Raw genomic sequence first — 13,011 nt, 5'->3', positions numbered from 1 at the left:
ATCCGAATTTGTCCCCAAATCCCGGCCGGGTCCGGCCGCCTCTGCCCGGCCGCCGCTTCCCGCAAAAATAAATTAAAACTAAAAGCCCCAAAAGAACCAAAAATGAAACAAACCCCCCAAAACCTCCCCTCCAATGCAGCGCCAGCCTGGCCGCGAGCGGATTCCCTCATCTTATTTCCCCGTCCTCCCTCTCCTGCCCTTCCCCGTTTCCTTTTATTATTTGATTTTATTTTAAACTTCTTTCTGCATTGCGATCATTTTCCTTTTCTCCCCGTCCCTCCCCAATCCGGGCAGAATTTTTTTGGGAAGATTTGGCAGCGATGGAAGAAGAGCTCGGGGAGGGGTTTTTTTTTGGGGCGCAAGGGCAGGATTCGAGCTCCAAAAATGCGCCCGAAATGGCCAAGACGGGGCTCAAACAAAGGCTGCGCTTCCTGCTCTCCCCGCGATTTTATTTTTACGGTTATTATTATTTATCGTCATTATTTTATATTCTTTATTTTTGTTATCTCCGCCAGGAAATAATAAATCTCCGGAAGCCGCGGGCTGAGCTCGCTCGGCGCTGTCGGAGTTTTCTCTTTTATTTTTTTATTTTCCCTTTTTTTTTTCCCCCCTTTTTTTGGTTCCTGAGGGGAGCTGAGCAGGGAAAAGCCCGGGATCCTCAAATCCAAAGGAATGTCCCCCAAAAATCCGCCCCAGAGCCGGAATTCCAGGCGGGAAAAAGGGAAAAAAAAACATTCCCGGAGAACTCGCTGCTCCCTCCGGGGGATTTCCCCCCCCCCCAGAATTTCATCCTCTCAAAGGTCGAGAGGGAAAGGACCGGATTTTATTGGGATTTTATTGGGATTTCATTGGGATTTTATATGGATTTCATTGGGACTTTATAGGGAATTTTATTGGGGCCTGGAGGCATTTTATAGGGCTTTTATAGGGATTTTATGGGGGGATATTTTCTTGGGGGGAAGAGTGTGAATTTTATGGGGTTCCCCATCGTGGAACCACATAAAAATTGCCTCGAGCCGTGCTTTTAACCCCAAACCGAGTTTTTACCCTCAAGCCCCGGGTTTTACCCCCAAATTCCAGTTTTTAACCCCGAACCCCTGATTTTAACCCCAAAACTCCAATTTTTAACCCCCAACCCTCCCGTTCCGACCCTCAACCCCCCGGATTTTTACCCCAAACTCCCCAATTTTTTAACTCCGAATCCTCATTTTTCACCCCCCCCCAAAAAATCCCCGTTTTTAACCCTCAAAACCCCGGGTTTTATTTACCCCAAAACTCCAAAATTTTTAACCCCCAAACCCTCCGTTTTCAACCCCAAACCCCCCATTTTTAGCCTCAAAATCCCTGTTTTTACCCTCAAAACCCCCCGGCTTTAGCCCCAAAAAATCCCGATTTTTAGGCTCAAAATCCCCCGGTTTTAGCCCAAAAAATCCCGATTTTTAGGCTCAGAATTCCCGTTTTTAGCCCCAAAATCCCCGGTTTTAGCCCCCAAACCCCCGATTTCAGCCCCGAAATCGCCGGTTTTGGCCCCAAAGCGCCAACCCGAGGTTTTTAATCGGGTGAATCGCGCCCCGTCCCCGCTTCGTGCCGCTCCATCCTCATCATCCGCCGCCAGCTCCAGGGGTGGAGAGGGGGGGAATTTTTTCCCCCTTTTTGAAAAATAAAAAAATCCCATTTCCCGGCGAATAAATCCCGTTTTTTGGGGGTTTTTTGGGGTTTTTTTTCCACGTGGAAATCGGAGGGATCGATCGGCGCCTTTGTGTGACACCGGCTCCGTCCCGTGACCTTGCCTGGAGAGCCCCGCTCCTCCCCGTGGGCTTTCCCGGCACAATTCCCGGGTTTTGCTTTTGCTTTTCCTGCTGGGAAAACCCTCCCGGAGCTGCTCTGCCCCCGTCCCCTCTCCTTTCCCTTCCTCCCCTGCTCGTTGGGGTTTTTTTTTTCCGCTTTTGGGAGGATTCCTCCTCAAAAAAATCCCCCCAAAAACGGGGGGGAAAAGCCAAAAAAAAAAAAAAAAAATCTCATTTTTTCTCCTCCCCCTCGGCCAAGGAAGGGTTTGGGGAGCTGGGGATAAATGAGAGATTAATGGGGAAATTTCAATTTTTTAATGTATTTTTATTTTTTACTTCCGTTTGAAATATTTCTTTTAAACATTTTTGGGTTTTGTTTCTGTTCTTATTTATGTTTTCATCTTTATCTTTATCTTTACCTTTATCTTTATCTTTATCTTTATCTTTATCTTTATCTTTATCTTCATCTTTATCTTTATCTTTATCTTTATCTTATTTATTTATTTATTGATTTGTACCCTTATTTATTTATATATATTTTTTGTTCTTATTAATTAAAAAAACCCCAAACCAATCCTGTGGTCAAGACCGAAATATCCGCGAGCGGAGGAGGCCGAGGGCGAAGGGGGAAAGCGGGCTCGGGAAAAGGCCGAGGAGGAATCCCAGAATCCCAAAGCCCTCCGGAATAGTTTCCCTTTTTTTCCCAGGGCTGGCAGGAGAAGCAGCGCGGGCGGAATCCCGGCGCGGGGGCAGCGAGGCCGGGGCTGGTTTTTGGGGGGGAAAAAAAACGGAATTTCCGCGCGCAAAATTCCTGGTTTTGGCCGAGAATCCCGGTTTTTTCCCCGGGCGGATCTGGGACTTCCATCCCTTGATTTCTTGGGGGGATTTGGGAGGAGTTTTGGGGGGATTTGGGGGGATTTTCCTGCCGCTTCCGCTCGCTGTTTTCCGCCGTCGCTGCCTCGATCCTTGCCTCGGTTTTTCCCTCAGCTCTCCCCTCCTGAACCGGGGGGAAAATGGGTGAAAATCGGCGGGTTTTGGGTGCGCGGGGCTGGGGCAGAGCCGCTCCCGCCGGTGACATCGGGCACGTCCCCCCCGGCTCCGCGACTTTCCCTTTTCCTCCCCAATTTCCCCTTTTCCTCCCCAATTTCCCCCCAGTTTCCATCTCCCGAGGGGACGGAGAGCTGAGCAGAAAACCCGCTTCGGTTTTTTCCCCTTTCCGTGACGTTCTGCCTTTAAAACAATCAAATAAACTGCCGAGAGATCAAAAAAAATTTTTTTAAGGTATTTAATTTTATTTATTTATTCTGTTTTTTCCCAAATAAATCTCTCCAATCTCCTTTTATTTATTTTTTTTTTTTTGGAGACTGCGCCGGGGCGGGAGCTCCTCACCTACCTGTCTTTTTTTCCTTACAAAAAAAGGTTATTCCCCTCAAAACGCAGCTCCCAAACTCCTCCGCTCGCTCCGGTGCAAAAAATAAAAAAGAAAATTAAAAAAAAAAAAAATTAAAAAACTGAAAAGTTTCCAGGCGACGCCCTCCAAAAAAAAAAAAACCCAAAAAATTGAAAAAAAAAAATTAAAAAAAAGAATTTAAAAAGCCAAAAACCAAAAATAGAAACGTGCTGCGGCCAGCACGCGTTGCCGCTTCCCCCCGAGCTCCCGCGAGCTGCGAGCTCCGTCCTGCGCCTTTTTTATTTTTTATTATTTATTTAATGAACGACACGTTTATGAACAATCAAATGATCCTCGTAAAAATTTTATTGAAGGACATAAAAAACCATCCCCGGCTCCTCCTCGCCCCCAGCGCCGCAGCCGCTGCCTGGAGACAGAGAGAGAGCTGCAGCTTCCCCCTCTCCGGATGTTTTACCTTCTCCTCCTTTTCATTTTTCCTTTTGGGGACGGACGGATGGAGGAGGGCGGTTGTTAATATTATTTTTAATATCATTATTATTATTATACCCCCCTCCTCTTTTATTTTTTTTTTCTTTAATAAAGCCGGCCGGAATGAATCATAATTTGATTTTTTATTCCTCGCCGCCTCGCTCGGAGCAGGAGCAGCCCCGGCGCTGCCAAAGATGACAAAAGCCGCTTTTTTTTCCCCGTTTTTCTGTTTTGTTTTGGTTTTTTTTTTCCCCCCCCCCCGTTTCCCGGCTCCTTTTCCTCTCTGCGGGCGGGCAGGGATCCCACCGAAATTCGGGTTTTTAATTCCCCACCACCCCCCGCCTCGGCTGGGAGGAGATAAATTGCGCGGAGAAATAGTTCCTGGGCCACCTTCCACAATTACCTTCCACCTTCCTCTTCCTCCCGCTCCGCAGCCTCGGGGAGAATCTCCCCCCTCCCCTGAGCGCCGCCGAGCGCGGCATCCTCCTCCTCCTCCTCCTCCTCCTCCTCCTCCTCCTCCTCCTCCTCCTCCTCCTCCTCCTCCTCCTCCTCCTCCTCCTCATCTCCGCCCCCCGTTTCCAGTCGCTTTTATTTATTTTATTTATTTTAATTCTTTTTTTTTTTTTTGTTATAAAGGCGAAAAAAACCGGGTTAAATTTTAAAAAAAAAATATAGAAGAGGAACAGAAAAAAAAAAAAAGGGGGAAAAAAAGGAGAAAAAGAGAAGATAGGAGGGGGAAAAAATGAGGGGGGGGGAAAAAAAAAAGGAAAAGAAAAAGCCCTGCGGATTGATCCGGGCGATATTTTTGGGTAAATACAATCACGTGAGGCTCTGGCCAGCCAATAGCCGTGCGGGGAAAACGGGGGCTGGGAGGGGAGTTTAAAAAAAAAAAAAAAAAAAAAAGAGAGGAAAAAAAAAAAAAAAAACCCGGCAAGCGAAAAAAAAAAAAAAAAAAATATAATTACCTGCCCTGATTGTTCCCCCCCTTATGAAGCAGATAAAAAGTACACATAGCACTTCCATACAATAAAAAGCCCCGATGAATGTAAAAGAGGGGCCGAGCCAACCATGTCGGCTTCGGGCCCCATCAGCAACTACTACGTGGACTCGCTGATCGGGGCCGAGCAGGAGGAGCTGCTGGCCCCGCGCTTCCCCGCGGCCGGCTCCTCTCGCCCCGCAGGACTCGTCCCCGACTGCTCCGACTTCCCCTCGTGCAGCTTCGCCCCCAAACCCGCCGTCTTCGCCGCCTCGTGGCCCCCCAACCCCGCCGTGGCTTACCCGCACCCCCACGCTCACCACCACCCTCCTCCTCCTCCTCCTCCTCACCCCTACGGGCCGCAAGCGGCCGAGCCGCCCAGGTACGTGCGGACCTGGCTGGAGCCCCTGGCCGGCGCCGCCGTGTCCTTCCCGGCCTTCGGGGCTCGCCACTACGGGCTGAAAGCGGCCGACGCCTTCGGGCCGCGGGCGCGGGCGGAGTGCGGAGCGGCGGGCGGAGGCTCGGAGCGCTCGTACGCGGATTTCGTGTACGCGGCTCCCGGCGAGCTGCGGGAGCGGGCGGCGCTCAACGCCCCGTCCTCGCCCGGCACCGACGGAGCCGCCGGCAAGCACAAAGAGGAGAAGCACGAGTTAGACCCCAGTAAGTTTCTCCCTCCTCTCTCTTTCTCTCGCTGGTTGTGCGTGTGTCTTTTCTCTTTTTATTTCTTTCTTCTTTTTTTTTTTTTTTTTTCTTTCTTTTTTTTTTTTTCCCCCTCTCCCCCGCTCGAGTCATTCTCCGCTTTTTCTGGTTTTTACGACGCGGCGGGAAAAGGGCTTTGCCAGGAGCCCACTCCATAAAATCAAATTACCTTGAGGGAGGGAGGGAGGGAGGGAGGGAGGGAGCGCGAGGCTGGAGCTGCAGAGCGGCAGGAAAAACATCTCGGGCTTTGGGGCTTTTGGGGATTTGGTTTTTTGGGGTTTGGTTTTTTTTTTTGGGTTTTTTTGCGGGGAGTTTTTGGAGGGTTTTTTTTTATTTTTTGCGGAGTTTGGGTGTTTTATTTTGGGGTTTTTTTTCCTGTTTTTTTGGGGGGTTTTGGGGGTTTTTTTAGGGAGTTTTGTTAGGGAGGTTTTGTTTTTTTTTCTTCTTCTTCTTTTTCCGCAAGAAGATCATGGGCTTTTAGGCACTTTTTCCTTCTTTTTTATATTTTTTTTATTTTTAAATTTTTTTCTCCCCCGGTCATCCCACTTTGTTCCGGGCTCTTTGGGGTTGTTTCATTATTATTAAAAAAAAAAAAAATTAAACACCCCCCTCCCCCCGTTTTATTCTCCTTTGTTCCCCCCCCCTCTTTTTTTTTTTTAAAATATTTTTTTTTCTTTTTATTTCACTTTGGGGGGAGGGGGGCTCTGCTTTGATCCCCCTCCCGTTCTCCACCTGATGGGGGAACCAAACCAATAATAATAATAATAATAATAATAATAATAATAATAATAATAATAATGAATTAATTCTAAGGGAAGAGCGTGAGTGTGCAGAGGGAGAATCCTCCCCCCGCAAAAAAAAAAAAAAAAAAAGAAAAAATAATTTCCCACTTTCCAGGAACCAGGAAGAGTTTGGGGATGCCCGGGAGCGAGAGGGCGGAATGTGGGGGCGGATTTAGTTTTTTTTTTTTAATTATTTTTATTTTTAGGGAGGGAAACATCTCGGGGTGAAGGCAGAGGCGCCCCTTTATCTCCTGGAAAAATCAATTTACAAAAAAAAAAAAAAAAAAAAAAAAGAAGCTGCCGCGGGCGCGGTTATTCCTGAATTAAATTATTCCTGAATTATTCCTGAATTATTCCTGAATTATTCCCTCCACCTCCCCAAAGAGAGAAGAAAAAAAAAAATTAAATAAAAATTCCTCCTCCTCCTCCACGTGGGAATGAGGGGAAAGGTGGGAGCCCGGGGCGAAGGCAGAACTGAGGAGAAAAATCGGGATTTTGGGGGCAGAAAGCGGCGAGCGCAGGACCCTGGGGCTGCCCGCGAGGGAGGGGGGAACTTAAAAAAAACCCCAAACCCCAAAAACCCCCAAAAAACAACAAAAAAAACCCCCAAAAAAACCCAAACCCCCCCAAAATAAAAAAAAAAACTCAAAAAAACCCAAAAAAAACCCAAAAAACCCCCCAAAACCCCCAAAACCCCAACGCGGGATGGAACAAACCCCCGAAACCCTCCCGAGGGCAGCGAGCAGGTACCGAGAGAGCCAAAACCGCCCGAAATCGCCCCAAAACCCCCGCGGAGGGGACGCTGGGGACGCCTTCGGGGTCACTTCGGGGGTCGCTTTTGGGGACCTTCGGGTTGACGTTTTGGGGGCTTTTGGGGTCGTTTCTGGGGTCACTTTTTGGGACATTTCGGGGGGATTTGGGGGTGACACCGCCGCTCGCTGTGCCGGTGCCACCCGGGGATAAAAAATTTCTTTTTTTAAGGGCAAAACCCCCAAAAAACCCCCCAAAACCCCCCAAAAAAACCCCCAAACCCCAAAAGCTTTGACCACGAACCGCGCAGGGTAAAAATCCCTCAAAAACCCCCAAAAAATCAAAAAAAAAAAAAAATAAAATCCCACAACCAAAAAATCGGATTTATTTGGCGACACCCCGCGCGTGTCATCCCGGAGATACTATTAAAAATACTTGAAAATAAAATAAAATAAAATAAAATAAAATAAAATAAAATAAATTAAAATAAAACAAAACAAACTAACCCCCCCCCGCAGGAGGTTTTGCAGGTCCGGGTTGAGCGTCTGGGGAAAGCCTTGGCGAGCTGAGGTTGTAAAAAAAGGAGTTTATGGGCCTATGAAACGGTGGGAATTTTGACTTTTTATGACCCAGTTCCTCGATTACCGCCAGCAGCAGCAGCAGCAGCAGCAGCCGTGTGGATCTTTATTATTATTATTATTATTATTATTATTATTATTATTATTATTATTATTATTATTATTATTTTCAACCCGGCGCGCCGCTTTTATTTTATTATTTTTTTTTTAATTTTTATGGAAAGTTGTTGTTTTTATTTAAAGAAAAAAAAAATACTAAAAAAAAACCCCAAGAAAAGTGAGAGCGGGCAGGGAAAAGAGAAAAAGGAAGTGACCCCCTTCCAAAATAAACAGATTAACCCCCCTGGCGGGGGTCACCGCAAAATATTTAGGTAAGAGGTGAGGATTAAACAGGTTCTGGCTGTGGGGCGCGGAGGGGAGACGGGGAAAATGGATGTTGGTTTTGGGGAGAAAAAAAAAGGGGATTTTTGTGCGTTGAGTTTTCTTCCCGCCCCACCCCACCCCCCCCAACAGATATTTAAAAATATTGAAAAAACACTGAAAAAATATTGAAAAAAATACTGAAAAAACACTGAAAAAAATTGAAAAAAAAATGTTGGAAATATATTGGAAATACATTGGGAAAAATATTGGGAAAAAAAAATTGGAAATAAATGTATTGGGAATACATTGGAAATAGAGTGAAAATATTGAAAAAAAATATCGGAAATACATCGGAAAAAATATTGAAAGGATGCTGGAAAATATATTGAGAACAATTAAAAAAATACTGGATAAAATATTGAAAAAATATTGAAAATGTTCGAAAATATATTGAAAATTATTGAAAAATATTGGAAATTATTGGAAAATATGGAATAATACGACAAATTATGACAAAATATTTTAAAAAAAAGAAAAACCATTATATATATATAAAAAAAAATCTTCTTTCTCAGACAACCCCGTGGCCAATTGGATCCACGCGCGCTCCACGAGGAAGAAACGCTGCCCTTACACAAAATATCAGACCCTGGAACTGGAAAAAGAGTTTTTATTCAATATGTACCTGACGCGGGACCGGAGGTACGAAGTGGCGCGGGTGCTCAACCTCACCGAGCGCCAGGTCAAAATCTGGTTTCAGAACAGGCGAATGAAAATGAAGAAAATGAATAAAGAGAAAAGCGATAAGGAGCAGCAATAGTGAGGATTTAAAAAAAAAAAATTAAAAAAAAAAAAGAGATAAAAAAAAAAAAGGAAAAAAAACCAATCCGAGTTTGGCGGAGAGGAACGAGGGTGGAGAGGAGGGGGGGGAAAAAAAAAAGCAGCGAAAAGAGCAAAAAAAAGGGGGAATGATAATAATATTAATAATCAAAAGGGGGTGAAATGTTTCTGATTTTGAATGTGCGGGTGAATGTTTTAGAGGTAGAGGTCTGGGGGCTCGAGGCTTTTCTAAAATGCGCCTAAAACCAGGAAAAAAAAGAAAGGAAAGGTGCCCGGGGGGGGAGGTTTGGTTTTCTCTTCCTTTCTTCCGCCTTGCTCGGCCCTCAGCAAAAGCGGCACGAGGAGTACTTGAATTTTTTTTATATTCTGGTGGTTTTCTTTTTTGTTTAAGTAATTATTATTATTATATTTTATTTCCTAAATTAAAAACTCTGATCCAGCGTTTTGTATTTTCTTTTCGGTTTTTTTTTTTTTTTTTTTCCTTCCCCTGATTTTTTTCTTTTTCTTTTTTTTTTTTTTTTGGACAATCCCTCGAGTGAATATTTTGTACAAAATTTTAAAAGAAATCTTTAAAAAGGGAGGGGGAAAAAAAAAAAAGGAGAAAAAAGGGGGGGAAATGGGAAAAAACCCAAAAGGACCGCAGGGAATGGTGGCTCCCGATGCTGATGTTCTGTCACGGTGTTGAACGGTTTTTTTTTTCTGCTGTACCGATTTTTTTTTTTTTTTGTGTATTTTATTCTCGTCTCAGACCCGTTCTGTAACATTTGTTCTGTCGCCTGTTGTAGAGCAGCTCTCTGTAAATATTCCTTAAAAAAAAAAAAAAAAAGACAAAAAAAAAAAACAAACCCGAAAAACGACAAAAACGGCAAAAAAAAGAGAAAAATAAGAAAAAAAAAATCGGCCTTGGAAGTGTCTTTTTCTTTTAAAAGCAGCCCCGGGGCTCGGCCCGAGCATCCCCGAGAGGTTTTCCAGTTTAATTTTTTTCCCCCCCTTTTCCATTTTGCATTTTCCTCGCCCCAAAACGCGGCGGTTTCAGCAAAGCGCTGAGGTAAGGGATCCGCGCGCCATCAATTTGGAGATTGCGATAATTAATTGCGCTAATTTATGGCCGCGGGCGACCCGAGGATGTGCTGGGGGAAAAAAAAAAAAGGAAGAAAAAAAAAAAAAAAAAAGCTGGGAATGAATGGAGGAGCTCGGAGTGCTGAGAATGAGGAGGGGGGAAAATAATTAAAAAATCGAATTAATTAAAAAAATCGAATTAAATATCCGGGGTGAGGTCAAGGAGCTTGGGGGGGTGGGGGGAGGGGAAAAGCGCCGAGAAACCGCAAAATTTTGGGGCGGAAAAGCCAAAAAAAACCCATCAGAGCCGCGACCCCCCCCCTTCTCCTTTTTATTTTCTTTTATTTTGAATTATTTTTGTGCTCCGGGAGGGGGAAACGATTAAAAAAACCGGCAAAAATTGAGGGGAGGGTGCGGAAAAACGAACCCCCCGAGGGAGGAGACCGCGGGTCCATCCATCCCCCCTCCACGGCAGGGCAAAAATCCCCGCAGGCAGCGATGTTTAATCGCGAAAAAATCTTCTTTTCGGGGTGGTTTTCTTTAATTAAAGCGGGGCTGGGATGGCCCTAATCAGGAGCAGAGCGCTCATCGCCCTGGTCCCGCTTTCCCCCAGACCCGCCCCCCCCGAATCCCCAAAAATAAAACAAAGAATCTGGAAGCGGTTATCTCTCTGCTGCCGGTCCGCTGAAACATCCCTCTTTAATATTCCTCTGCTTCTGGGGTTGGTTCTTTTATTTTTTTTTTCATTTAATTTTGGTTTTTTTCCCCTCCCTCTGTCCCGTCCTCCCCCCCCCCCCCGATTTTTTTGTCGCTTTTGTCACCGAGGAGCACCAAAAAAAAAAAAAAAATTCCCTTTTTTTTACCATCCCGGTTTTGTGCCAGACGAGGAGGAAAAAAAAAAAAACAACACCAAAAAAAAAAGAGAGAAATCCCTAAAGCTCCCGGTGGAAAAGATTTTTTTTTTTTTTTTTCCGCCGAGCGGGAGATTTACGGCCGAAAAAAAAAAAAAAAATAAAAATAAACCAAAACACGATTTGGTGACGGCGGGGGGGGGGAAATCCTGGAACCTAAAGGCGAATTCTTCTTATCTTTATTTTGTAACGAAATTCTGATGAGTGCGGTGATATTGTTACGGTCCTGATTTCCCCTTCCCCGCCCGGAATAAAGGATAAAACCCGCCGCCCTCCCCGCCCGTTTGAGCGCCGTTAATGAATTAATTAAGGCGCGCGAGCAGCGCCCGGAGGCCGCGGCGGGGCCGGGGCCGCCCGAGGGGCCGCGTCGCCTCCCCCGGCCCCGGCCCTGGCCCTGTCCCCTCCCCAGCCCCGTGTCCCCTGTCCCCAGCCCTGTCCCCCTTTTGAAGCATTTACCAATTGAACCCACCGGATTTAGAACTCGCGGTGCGCTTGGCTCTTACATCGCCCCCCGTTTCCTCTGTCCCCACCGCTGTCCCCGTCCCCAGCTCTGTCCCCATCTTTGTCTCCCTCCCCGTTTTCTCTGTCCCCTCCCCAGCTCTGGCCCCGTCTTTGTCCCCATCCCTGTCCCCGCTGTCCCTGTCCCCATTTCCGCTTTCCCCCCATCCCTGTCCCCCTCCCAAGCTCTGTCCCCGTCTTTGCCCCATCTTTGTCCCCCTTTCCTCTGTCCCCTTTCCTGACCCCCCTGACCCCTCCTGTCCCCCTGCCCCTGCCCTGTCCCTCCTGTCCCCTCCCTGTCCCTGCTGTCCCCCCGTCCCTCCTGTCCCTGCCCCTGTCCCCTCCTGTTCCCCCTGTCTCCCCCTGTCCCCTCTGTCCCCCCTGTCCCCCCCTGTCCGCTGTTGTCTCTCCTGTCCCCTGTTGTCCCCCCCTGTTCCCCCCTGTCCCCCCTGTCCCTGCCCTGTCCCCCCTGTCCCCTGTTGTCCCCTGCTGTCCCCTCTGTCCCCTGTTGTCCCCCCCGTCCCCCCTGTCCCCTCTGTCCCCCGTTGTCCCCCCCTGTCCCTGCCCTGTCCCCCCTGTCCCCTGTTGTCCCCTGTTGTCCCCCCCGGTCCCCCCCTGTCCCCTCTGTCCCCTGTTGTCCCCCCCTGTCCCCTGTTGTCCCCTGTTGTCCCCTGTTGTCCCCTGTTGTCCCCTGCTGTCCCCCCTGTCCCCTCTGTCCCCTGTTGTCCCCTGTTGTCCCCCCTGTCCCCTCTGTCCCCTGTTGTCCCCCCTGTCCTCCCTGTCCCCCCTGTCCCCCGTTGTCCCCCCCTGTCCCCCCGGGCGGTTTTAGGGCCGCTTTGTCCTCCCCGCGCCGCTCTGGGGGTTTTTATTTCCCCTTTTTTCCCTTTGTGGGGCCGCGCTGCTCGGTCACGGGCAAGTCCCGCGGTGCCCTCCGCCCCCGTGCGCGTCCCCGCGTCCCCCGTGCGCGTCCCCGCCGCCCCCAAACCCCTTTCGGCCCCGGAGGCTTCGGGATTTCTGCTCCCGAACCCCCCAAACCCCATAAACCAACCCCAAACCCGCGCCGCAGCGGGCGGGAATAAACCCAAATAAACCCGGGGGTTTGGGCGTCAAAACCGCGGCGATTTGGGGAAAAAATTTTAAAAAATTTAATTTATTTCTTGTTTTTCTTTCCCCCCCGACATATGGCGCGTGTGTGCAGGCGCATACTGCTCCGGCCTTTGTGCGAGCGCCGCCGCCTCCCCCGGACCCCGAAAGTCGCGGGTTTCCCCCCAAAAAACCTCCCCGGGAGTCGCGTTTCTCTCACCCCCGGAAACCCGGCAGGCGCTGGGCAGGGGGAGGCAACGAAAGAAATCCAAATAAAAAATAAAATCCGAGTATTTCTCCCCAAAAGCCCAAGGTGAGGTTTATTTTAAATGTTTGGAGCAGGAGGAGAGAGGAGGGAGGAAGAGGAGGAGAGGGGGGGAAAGAAATCGGCAAAAATTTAAAAATGCAAAGCGTTTTGTTGGCGGGGGTTTGGGGCACTGCTGGAGTTTCAGTTTTTCGCCTAAAAATTGATAAATACCGAGGGTTTTGGGGGCGGCTTTGGGGTGTAGGGGGGGTTGCAGTTTTTCCGCACCAAACGTGATAAATGCAGATTTTGCACCGCAAAACGATGAATGCGAAGCGCTTTTCGGGGGCTGCTTTTGGGCTGTGCCGGGGTTCGACTTTTTGGCACCAAAAAAAAAAAAAAAAAAGATAAATACAAAGCGTCCTTCGGCGTGGCTTTGGGGGCGGCTCGGAGATTTTCTTATTTTATTTTATTTTATTTTATTTTATTTTATTTTATTTTATTTTATTTTATTTTATTTTATTTCATTTCATTTCATTTCATTTCATTTCATTTCATGGTA

The 13,011-nt window shown here is 47.6% G+C and overlaps 1 protein-coding gene across 1 annotated transcript; it reads left to right on the top strand.

Moving 5' to 3' along the window:
• The first annotated feature begins 4,387 nt into the window (after nucleotides 1-4,387).
• On the top strand, nucleotides 4,388-9,499 carry HOXC9 (homeobox C9). The gene is made up of 2 exons (XM_066208753.1): nucleotides 4,388-5,302; nucleotides 8,390-9,499. The coding sequence occupies exons 1-2, from the start codon at nucleotides 4,735-4,737 to the stop codon at nucleotides 8,632-8,634; spliced, it is 813 nt and encodes a 270-aa protein (XP_066064850.1). The 5' UTR covers nucleotides 4,388-4,734; the 3' UTR covers nucleotides 8,635-9,499.
• The last annotated feature ends 3,512 nt before the right edge of the window (nucleotides 9,500-13,011 follow it).

This window comes from Chamaea fasciata, unplaced genomic scaffold (genome assembly GCF_029207755.1).
Source record: "Chamaea fasciata isolate MVZ Bird 193981 ecotype frontalis unplaced genomic scaffold, bChaFas1.0.hap1 SCAF_458, whole genome shotgun sequence".
In the NCBI taxonomy this organism is placed as follows: Eukaryota; Metazoa; Chordata; class Aves; order Passeriformes; family Sylviidae; genus Chamaea; species Chamaea fasciata.
This window is presented reverse-complemented; position numbering and strand designations above follow the sequence as displayed.

Coding starts and splice junctions, on each gene's coding strand:
- HOXC9 (XM_066208753.1), top strand. CDS start 4,735: ATGTCGGCTTCGGGCCCCATCAGCAACTACTACGTGGACTCGCTGATC. Junction 5,303..8,389: donor GAAGCACGAGTTAGACCCCA/GTAAGTTTCTCC, acceptor CTTCTTTCTCAG/ACAACCCCGTGGCCAATTGG.